At 34.7% G+C, this 11,800-nt stretch overlaps 1 protein-coding gene across 2 annotated transcripts in view; it reads right to left on the bottom strand.

Annotated features, from left to right (window-relative positions):
• The window catches only part of KLHL5 (kelch-like family member 5), a 59,053-nt gene extending 48,386 nt beyond the window's left edge, over positions 1-10,667 (bottom strand). The window contains exon 1 of one of the 2 annotated variants that reach the window (XM_011949104.1): positions 9,864-10,667. In XM_011949104.1, the coding sequence (XP_011804494.1) occupies positions 9,864-10,246 (383 nt within the window). In that variant the 5' untranslated portion in view covers positions 10,247-10,667. The remainder of the gene's footprint in view (positions 1-9,863) is intronic. The other variant, XM_011949105.1, reaches the window with a different exon arrangement.
• Between the last annotated feature and the right edge of the window lie 1,133 nt (positions 10,668-11,800).

The raw sequence follows: 11,800 nt of genomic DNA on the forward strand, positions 1-11,800 counted from the left end.
CGATCTCCTGACCTCGTGATCCGCCCGTCTCGGCCTCCCAAAGTGCTGGGATTACAGGCTTGAGCCACCGCGCCCGGCCTTAGCTATTAATCATAGTCACCTTCCTGTGTTCTAGCACATGAGAACTTGTTCCTTCTAATTGTAACTTTGTGCACACTGACCCAAGTCTCTCTTTGACACTCCCCACCCTCAGCCTCTGGTAAGCACCTCTGGTAAGACTTCCTTACTCTTTTTTCTCCTGTTACATCTTTTGTTTAGCATGTAATAGGAAAATAGAATTAAGGAGGTATTGATGAGTGATGAAGCACATTTTAGGAAGTTCTAGAGCTGTGCTGTCCAATACAGTAGCCACTAGCCCCATGAGGCTATTTTAATTTAAATAAAAATTTTAAATTCAGTTCTTTAGTTGGACTAGTCGTATTTCAAGTGTTCAATAGTCTCTCGGGGCTAGTGGCTACCAAATAGGATGGTACAGATATGGAACATTTCCATCAATGCTGAAAGTTCCATTGTGCAGTGCTGGTCTAGAGTCCTATAGACCTGGGTTCAACTCTCACTCTGTCACTCACTATGTATAATTCTGGACAAGTTATTTAACTTCTCTAAGGCTTACTTTCTTTAACAGCAAAACAGAAATAATACATAGTGCTGTCTTTTAGGGGATCCCTCAAGAGAGGATTATTAAATGATATAATGCATGCACAAGCCCTAGCGCAGATTAGTACACAATCGAGGAAAGCTACTGTTAGTAGAACCCTACTTTTCAGTGGCCAATGGGAAGGCCTGTAATTACAGTCTTTTGTCTTTATATAATGTTGTTTGGATGGTTGTCTTTTTAAAAAAAATGATCCCTGGCATTATCATTTTTCATAACAAAATTTCATACTTCTTATTTAAAATGGCTTTTAGTAAACATTCTAACCCACAACACAAATACCTGGGAATAGGCCATTCCTGAAGCATTTAAAATATATTTCTCTCTTATTTCTACTTGATCTTTTACATAACAACAGAGGAAATACATCTAATATCTCTGCTTAGTTTTACTTATATGATACCACTAAGATAGTAAATCATATTTCAAAAAATTACATAAGATCATTCAAATCTTTTATGTTAGACTTTCACTGTAATGAATACATTGCTGGATATTTCTAGTCTACAGGGAAACATTTAATTTGTAGCTTATGTCTTTCTCTGCAGTAGGCAATGAATTTTAAAGTCAGAAAAATGCCTAAACATAGAAAAGAGGCAAGTATCAAATAGAAACAAGTCACCAGCTAGCAACTACTCTGCATTGCACCAGTTAGAAACTGGGGGAATGCTAACAAAGATATTATCCCTAGTGAAGGGACTTGGAATTTGAAGAGTCAAGCTCCATATCTGGAAAAAGTGAAATAGCAACTCTAACCCTTGTAATTCCCCAGATTTTACATGTGCTTACATGTACATGTGCTCACACAATATTCACCATGACCAATACACCTTTTTATTGTAAACTATTTAGATCCTTTTACTTTTATCGCCAGAATTTACACTAGAATTTCTTAATGGAGTAATTTTTCAAAAGAAGGTTTACAAATTAATTTATAAAAGTTATACTGTCTATGATTATGAGTAGAAAAAAAACTCTTTTGAAACTGTAAATAGTCTGTTTGGCTCACTCTCTCGGGAAGTGATTTACTCCTAGTTTGTGGCATTCGGAACTCATGTTTTTGCAGAAGTGTGCTTACTATATTACGAATCTTTTGTCATCTTTTACAAATATTCAAAACTACAAGGTGCAAGGTATACGCTAGCAGTCTCTAAATTTGATACATATCCTTTTCAGTATACTTTTAAGCATGTGCCCAAATATGTATTTACTAATTTATAAAAGATATGGATGCCATTGTACAATTTTTATATAATATACAGACAAAAATAGAAATTTAAAAGATAAAACATAAACAGAAGCGTTTACATATATTTTTAACCATTACTCCAATTGATCATCTTGTGCATCTTTAATTGGAGTATAATTGCTATTGGAATACAGAAAAGGGGAAGATCAGTATGGGCTAGTGTTTAGAAAGTCAACAAGTAGCAGGTGCGAATTGAAATATGTCTTGACATTTAGATGGGTGAGAAAGAAGAGGAGACAAGGCAATTGTGTAAAGAGAAATAGTAAGAGCTAAGGAAAATGGATGTCTTCACCCTTTCCCTCCTCAAGAGAAATATATTTTGATTTGGAAATTTATAGGGCATTTTTCCCCTGGGATAGTGCCAGAATATCTGTGGTAAAGAGAGTTAAATGCTGTTTATAAGAATCCAATTTTCTTAAATAATAACCAGCATGAAGGGGAAGGGAAATGGACATTTTAATACAATACTGATGAGAATTAAAATAGAAATGTTCCTGAAATGACTTTGAAAATACAAATCAAAACCCCTCAAATGTGAACATCCTTGGGATTTTGTCCAAAAGAAAGAATCATCAATATGTACAGAGATCTAGCTACAGGGAGGGTTTCTCACAGGTTGTTTCTAATAGAGAAATACTAGAAAAATCTACATTCAAAAAAATAGAATACTGGTTAAATAAACAAAAGGACAATCCAAACACGGAAGAATGATGGAGCCATATGAAAAGATACAGAATATTTAATGGCCTAGAGAGCTATTTAGTGGACATTGTTTTTGCCTATCCAGCATTCCTTCTTACGGTAATAAAACCCATCTCTACTTTTTCGGAAACCACACATTCCCTGCCTCAGTCTACAGGGAATGGTCAGAGGTGTAGAAGCCAATGAGGCCTGGCCAATAAGAGTATCATATCTCCTGGCAATAACAATTGGTTCAGGTGGGCACAGGACCCAAATAAGACCAATCAGAGTCAACTTCATGATGTTTGATCACCCTCTTGGAAAAGTGTCACTTTCTTTCCATTGAGCTTGCTAAGCTGACAAAAAGTAAACTTGGAGCTCTTAATGGCCTTTCTGCTACCACACTGACAGACTACCTGAGATGATGGCATCACAAAGGAAAACAGAATTTAGAAATGGAGAAAAATAGATTATTAGGGTTATTTGATCATTTGGATCCAGCCATGTCTAAAGCTAGACTCTATCCTTGGACTTTTTATTTATGTGAACCAAAAATTTCTAGTTTTTGTTTAAGTCAGTTTGATTTGGGCTTCTGTCATTTTCAACCACGAGTTCTAATTTACAAACTTACATTAGGGCAAAAAAAGCAGGCTACAAAACAATATGTACGATAAGATTGAGATTTTTATTTTAAAAACACATACTATACATGTATAGAAAATATAACAGGACACTTCCTCAAATTAACAGTTGGCATTCTGAGGTGGCTGGGTAGTTGATGATTTTTACTTTTTCCATTTTTAGTCATTTCTATTTTCTAATAGCTCTATGGTAAAATATATATATATGGTAAAAATATATAAAAATAATATAAATATGGTAAAATATATATATAATAGGGAAAATTCATTTAAAAATCAGATCTAAAGAACTCTGAAGCATTCTATTCAGCCATCTTCACTTCCTGCACTCTGTTGATTATAACCCCAGATCCATTCTTTATATCTACCAAAGTAAATGACTTTTAGCTGGAGACATGTAGTGAGACTGTATTTCTGAGCCTCCTTTGTAACTAGTTGTGGCCATGTGACCAATGAATATATGCAGAACTGATATGTGCAACCTGTGTCGCTTCCTTAATGTCTTCCCTTTCCTCTCTTTGGTCCTTCCTACAGGTTGGCATGCTGAGGGACAGCTGAGTAAGCTTCAATCATGCAGAAAAGATAACATCATACAGTAAGGAGAAACAATATAACAGGAACCTGGGTCTCTGAATGAACTTGTGAAGCAGAGCTACCTACCCGCCCTGGGCGACTTGCCCACCTGTGAGGTGAGAAATAAACTTCAATCTAATTTAAGCCACTGTGTTTCTGAATGTCTTTGTTATATCATTTTAGCCTATGCCTTACTAATATACTTCCTAAAGTTAAATGAGCAAATTATGTAGTTATGTAGTTATCTATGAGGTGTGCGTGTGTACACGCCATCATTTTCATGCCCAATATATCTGATTCTAAACACTTAAACCCTCACTCTCTAGTTCCAAGTGAAAACACAGGTAAAATAAAATGTGAGTGATAAATGGCATAAAGACAGATTTTCTGCTTAAACAATTTGGAGTTTAAAAGGTCAGTTGTGTAACTGTAGGACCTATCCTTTTCATATACCGATTCTTCAGCTTTCCCAGCAGTTCTGGAAACTATTATGATTCAATAAATTCCTATTTCTGGTTAAATCATCCAGTCAACTTCAGTTGCTTAAAACTAAGAACTCTGATGGATACAGCATACAGATAGCCTTCTGAGGGTTCATGAACTCCTTGAACCCTATATGAAATATTTAACACACACACACACACACACACACAGTGTTTTCTGGGGAGAGGTTACATAGCTTACATCACATTCTCAATGGAGTCCATGATAAGATGTGGGCATATATGTGAGAGGGGAGACAATGCAATATTGTCCTTTCCAGATACAAGTTCATTATAAACTTCTCTGCTACCGCTGGAAACACATTTTTTTTTTCCATTATAGGATTTTAATTTAAAACTGAACCAGAATTAATAGACCGGATCAAACAATGAGATGCAGAGACAACATAAAGAGGGTCCAGAAAAAGGAGAATGCACATGAGGAGTGGTGATATGATGCAGATAACCTCTTGTTGGGAGGGGAGGAGGACCTATGCCTTCAGGATGAGTTGAGGAGTAGCAAATCAATTGACCAAAAAATAAAAGAGTTTGAAGTATCTGCAGTGGAAAGACAGAGAGGCCAGCAATCAGTAAGACGGGTTAGAAGACTGTGGATAAAGAGTTATGGGGCCAGGTGTGGTGGCTCATGCTTGTAATCCTAGCACTTTGGGAGGCCAAGGTGGACAGATCACTTGAGCTCAAGAGTTCAAGACCAGCCTGGCCAATGCAGCGAAACTCCATCTCTACTAAAAATATAAAAAAATTAGCTGGACATGGTGGTACGTGCCTGTAATCCCAGCTACTCTGGAGGCTAAGGCAGGAGAATTGCTTGAACCCAGGAGGCAGAGATTGCAGTGAGCCAAGATCCCACCACTGCATTCCAGTCTAGCCTGGGTGACAGAGCAAGACTGTCTCACCAAAAAAAAAAAAAAAAAGAAAAAAAGACTTATGGGTGAGTCATATGGGTGAGTCAAGAGATTACACCTATAACCTAGCCAAGCTTGCCATTCTCAAGAACTGAAAGAGAATTAACTGAAGAAAGGTGAAACTGGTTAGAATGAGTAATTAGCTACATGCTATAGCTAAACTCTGTGATTAAATGAATAGTCACAGGTATGTAGGCAATATATTAATAGTACAGTGTTTGTTAAGAGCATGAAATCTACAACTTAATTGTTTGAGTTAAAAAATGCAACTATTTCCAAGTGATCAAGGTCAATACCAACAGTGGTAAGTCAGATTAACGGTGTGCATCTTTGATATGATGTGATAAAAATGGCATTTTATCTCTGTGGTATTCCTCCCCAAAGCCCATAACCTCAGTCTAATTATGGGAAAGCAAATCTCAATTGAGTAAGACATTCTACAAAACAACTGATTAGTATGATTAGTACTCCCAAAACTGCCAAGGTCATCAAAAGCAAGTAAAATCTAAAAAACTGTCATAGCCAAGAGGAGGCTAAGGAGACATAATGATTTAATGTAATGTGATATCTGGGATAGGATCCTGGAACTCAAAAGAGCATTAGGTAAGAAACTAAAGAAATGTGAATAAAGTATGCACTTTAGTTAACAATAATGTATCACCACTGGTTTATTACTAGTAACCCATGCACCATATTAACATAAGATATAAATAACAGGGGAACCTGGATATGGGGTAGATAGGAATTTACTGTAACATCTTTGTAATTTTCCTATAAATGTAAAATGGTCCTAAAAAAATAAAGTTTCTTTTAAAAAAATGCAGTCATTTCACTTACTAACCTTGAGCAAGTTACTTAGCCTTTCTGTGCCTTACTTGACTCATCTATAAAATTAAAATTAGGTTGATAACGGCAGCAACCTAACTCAAGAATGTGCTGTGAAGACTAAATGAGTTAATATAGTAAAGTGCTTAGAATAGTGCCTCACAGTTAGGAAGCACCTGTTTAGTATCAGCAATGATTATTTTTTAACACAGATGCTCCTTAACTTATGATGGGGTTACGTCTGGATAAACCCAACAAAAATCGAAAATGCACTTTCAACTTAGGATATTTTTTCAACATACTGTGCGTTTATTGGGATGTACCCTATTGTAAGTCACAGAATGTACTGAATGCATGAGGCTTTTCCATCATTGTAAAGTTGAAAAATTTTATGTCAGGAAGCGTCTGTACTTGTAAAGTGCAGTAAAATTGTATGCAAAAGGAATAAAAATAGCCTGATGATATTAAACTCTAACTTTATAAATGAAATTGAAATAAAATTCCTCCAACTGAAAATATGTCAAAAATTACATAATTTCAAGGTCAGTAAATCAAGGGAAGTATAAACCACATTTATACTATGGTTACATGGTGGGCCACCATATAGATTTTGCTAGCCCTGGTATGAATTCATCCGCAATTAAGGATCTAGGATCCTATTGCTCACATAAAAGGTGATAGCTCTGTTACTGAAGGTCTAAAATTCCTCATGTTATAAGAAGACTAAGTCTGTATTTTAACACCAAAGTAATGACTTAGATGACTCTCATGGAGAAAAGGTAGCTAGGCTACAGAGGCAAGGTCAAAGTTAAAAGGCGAGAAACTTTTAAATCATTTAGGTGGATGGTAGTAGAAATTACCCGAAGTCTAAGACTCAGATAGACATTTTTCCTTGTTAGAACACAACTGATAAAACATGACCAACATATGCTGCCTCTTAATTCCTGCTTTAAACTGTCCAGATCCACCATGGCTAATGAGATTCTGAGTATGTAAAACCACTTAGCTGTCTTCCCCTTTTTCTAATAACTCAAAATTTCAGTTTAAGTTCTGAAATTCATGTAAATATTACGATGGTTAAAACAAGTAATTAGTATATCATATGCATTTCTTCATTATATCTTTAACATTTTAAGATATCAATCTGTAGTATGCTCAGAATGTTTACTATATATTTACTATATATTATTTGCAAAATATTATATAAGAAAAAGAATTGTTCCGAAGTTATATAAAAAAAAAATTGATGAGGCCAGATGTGGTGGCTCACACCTGTAATCCCAGCACTTTGGGAGGCTGAGGTGGGCAGATCACTTGAGGTCAGCAGTTCAAGACCAGCCTGGCCAACATGGCGAAACAGTGTCTCTACTAAAAATACAAAATTTAGCCGGGCACACTTCTGTAGTCCCAGCTACTTGGGAGGCTGAGGCAGAAGAATGGCTTGAACCCGGGAGGCAGAGGTTGCAGTGAGAAGAGATCGCGCTATCGCATTCCAGTCTGGGTGACAGAGCAAGACTCTGTCTCAAAAAAAAAAAAAAAAAATTGATGAATGTCAGTGTGACATTAACAGTGACAGGCTTTGATTTGTTTACAGTAGATGAACAACTACTTAGAGAAGTCTGACTGCTCACTTAATCAAAAAGCTGAGTGCAAATAAATGTATCTTTATGACAAAGGTCAAAGACTCAGGGCGTTGAAGGAAAATATAAAAATTAGATCTATTTAATCTAGAAAAAAATAGAGAAAAAGAATATACAGACAAAGGACTTTTCTAAAATCTTGAATGTTTGTTTTTTCCTTATTTGCAATAAGAAGATTGAAATTTCAAACCATCCAAAATATTAAATTGCTTTGAAATATTTCCCCTCATATCTAAAAATCAAAAACATTTTTTCACAGTACATTTTATTTTTGGAATAGTTTGGTCACTGAAGATGTAAACTGTCTACACCCGTTTTACTTTGATGAGTCTTCTTGAGTAGCATTTTTTAAACAACTTCATTTATTTTAGATTTTTTAAAATGTCATTTTTTATATCTCCTATAAATTAAAAATGTCAATTTAAAATTATTGAAGAATGCACATAGCAATCTCTCAGTCAAAAAAAGATAATCTTTTTATTTCATAATGGATAGCCCACCAAGATATTTCTGTATGCATACTAAAGAATAGCTTAATTTTATTTCAGTAATCATTAGCCATGCAAACTACCTTCGTTGTAAGGAATTATAGCAACCAATGTGTGTAAAATTTTTCCAAGATTACACATGTATAAAAATTTTATATTCACATTATAATTTCTCCAGTAGTAGATACATGTTAAGAGTTTCATATGTGAATTTACTTATGTTGGTAAATAAATGTTTTATTTTTTTAATTTTGTTAAAATATTCTTGATATTTTGATTTTCAAATGAAACATTTACTGTTTGGTTCTCCACAAAAATGATGAATCTTTTACTATATAAATTGTTCTCTTTATGGCAACAAGTCTCCAAAGAAAATACAAACAATGAAACCACATTAGCTCAATTGATTTCCAAATTAAATTATTAGTGGCTTCTATTCCCTTAAGATAATGCCAAGTCATGAACTAATTTAAAAAAATTTAAATACACTATTTACCTATATACAGATATTCCCCTCTCCATTACACAAATGATGACAGATGACTAGAGTATACATTTTTTATCCTTCCAATTCCACATTCTTAAGGTTAGAAGAGGAAAAGGTGGTAAATATCCTCAAGTGAGAGATACTTAAACATATAAATTCATTTTGTCTCAATCCATATGATGCCTATATCATTAATAACCAACTTATAAATTACAAGTGTTATCAAAAGTTGCACAGAAATTTTAAAAGAAAAATATAATAATCAAATTAGACAAATGATAAGTTATTTGTGCCTTTAAATATTTAGAAATATTTTTGAATGAAGATTGATGAGAAAGATGACTTTCACGCTCTAACTTGTTACATAATCTTATTGTAGTTTAAACTGATCAATAAGAAAATCCATTTCAAAGATAAAGCCAGATTCCAAGAAAAAGGTAGATAAAGTCACTATGAAATTACCGATTTTTTCCTGTATTTTCTTTCTTCTAACTGATTTCCCCTTCTTCCTGTCCCCTTTTCACCAGCTAATCACATCTAGCCCCTCTACATTCCCTTAAACTCTCCTGAAGGAATGTCCTTCATTTCCTTAAATAGCACACATTTCAGTGAAAGTGAAGGTAACAGGAATTAGTAGCTGTCATCTTAGAGACATGTTACTCAGTATTCTCTATATTAGTCTGGAGAGCTGTAACACAGACAGGACAAAGAGAAATAACCATAAGAAAAATATTATTGACAACTACAATTGTGTCAAAAAATTGGTAACTATAACGTGCATCTCTTTGTAGAACCTTTCCTTTTCATTAAATTAAAAAATGACTCTATAATCTGTTAAAAACTAAAATGTCACATAAAATTTCATACTATAGAAATGTTTTCTATAGTTTTGATATGAATATAGAAGGTTAATGAATGAAGCAAACCACAGGCAATGATATAGGAAATTGCTACTGTATATTATTTTCAAAGCTGAGCCAGATCTATATATAGAACACAAGATATTTCAAAATGAATGCTATTTGTTGTCTTTGTAATTTTACAGAATATTAGAACATTAAAAAAATCCTAGAAGTATCACATGTTCATACCAAGATATATGTGTATGCAGATGTATATATATAATCAGATTTTAAATAATAAATACTAAATTATTTAAAAACATTATAGAACTATACCCCCACACCCCTTTTCTAACAGTAAGAAAATAATCAACCTGCATGAACTGGAATCAGATTCATTTTCTTCTTCACTAGTGCCATCATCCACTTCTGGTCTATCCAGCCAATGTGCACCGCCACAATCTTCTGCTGTAAACTCAAATGCAGGGACTTCAGAGGTGGATGCCATTGGCCAAGAAGGTGAATTCTGAAAATCCAGTTGGCTGGACCTTCGGTAACCAATTGAAGCCAAAGGCAATTGTAGGCTACATGGATCTAAAAACTTTCTCCCACCGTTTGCGCCAGTCTGTCCTCGGTTCCAAAATTCTCCCTGCTGGCTGTCAACTGTAGAATTAGGAGATGATGCTTGATGGCCAAACCACCTCCATCTGATTTTCAAAATCTGTTTCACATCAAACTCTTTACGAGAACCAGACATCCTCAGAGAAACCAAGTGATCGTCTAGGCAACGGGCAAAAAGCACTGCACACAGATTTGTGCATCCAACCAAGACAAGAGAAGTATATGCCCTGCTGTACACAACAAAAAGATGTAAAGGAAAATAAATCACATTTATATATATATCTACAATTACTTTTATGCCAATATATCAGATTTTAAAGAACAAAGGATAATGAATAAAGATGAAACACGGTGGAACATTCCGTTCAATCAGAGCAAACTCTCATCCACCTATCCTGAAGCAGCTAGACCACTTTCCCGGCTCTCCTTTCCCATACTGACCATTAGGTCTCACAAACACTGACAGCATTCATTAAAGTCCTTTCAAATGCAGAACACCACCCCCTTTTTCTTAAACCACAAATGACAGAGACAGAAAACACTATCCCCGTTGCAGTATCTCAGTCTCTGCTGCTTAGTATATTAACTCTTTTATTGCTGAAACTCTATAGCATTTCCCTTTGTACTTAAAAATAATCACTTTAAAACTAAAATGTTTCTATTTCTAAACTAAGTCCCTAAGTGAAATACCACAAAACAAGTTTTTTAAAAAGCATTTGTAAAATTAGATGAGTTATGGTGATTTTCAAGCTGTGCTCTTTGGGTGGGGAATGAGGAGGAAAGGGGAGTACAAAGGTGGGGCTCCAGATTGGTGCCTTCACCTCTATCTTCTCCCTTCATAAAACAAATGGATCTAATTAATATAGTAAGATCCTGGGTAAGATTTCACTTGGATAAAGAATAATGAGGAGAATAAAAAGTCTGAAAACTACAAAGGATCAAAAAGTAACAAATACTATTTTTCAAATAAACTGAGGCCAGGAATTCTGTATAAGTAGAAATGGGCCACTGCCAGTTAGTATAATACCCAAATGTCATGACATTACTTAGGAAAAGGAAAGTGCGGCTCAAAAAAGCTACCAGGGACTGGGATGGGACTATTGGGTGTACAAGTGCCCTAATGGTGCCCTCTGTTGTTAGCAAAACAAACAATGGTTTGAACATGGTTACAGTTAAGGCAAACTGATAAAGCAAATAAAAATAAATCAAACTAAAAAATACTGAGTAGTTATTGTGAACAATGCAATCTACTAGGCATTGTCAGGGACACAGAGATATATATACATCTTGGTTCCTAACCCCCAAAATAATTAAATCTAGCTACTGAACCAAATACAAAATATTTGATAAGGTAAAATAAGAAACATTAAAATGTTGCAATATTAAAGTGTGATCTATCAATGCAGAATTTGAGTTTTCAGGGTGCTCAGTATTTACTCCTTTATCAACTAATTCCATATAAAAGGCGATGCCTATGTAAGCTGACCAAAAAACAAAAACAAAAACTACTTTGGAGGTTTACAAAAATATTGTGAGGCATATATCTTAACCTCACACAACTCTTTAGGAGAATACAAATTATTCAGAGAAACAAGAATGAGAAGCATAAAAAGCCAAGTACAATTTCATGCTAAATAATATGGGAAAAACCATAAAAACTGCATGAAAGAAAGGAGATATCAGGATGGCA

The sequence above is a fragment of the Colobus angolensis genome, unplaced genomic scaffold, assembly GCF_000951035.1.
Source record: "Colobus angolensis palliatus isolate OR3802 unplaced genomic scaffold, Cang.pa_1.0 Scaffold29, whole genome shotgun sequence".
Lineage (NCBI taxonomy): Eukaryota > Metazoa > Chordata > Mammalia > Primates > Cercopithecidae > Colobus > Colobus angolensis.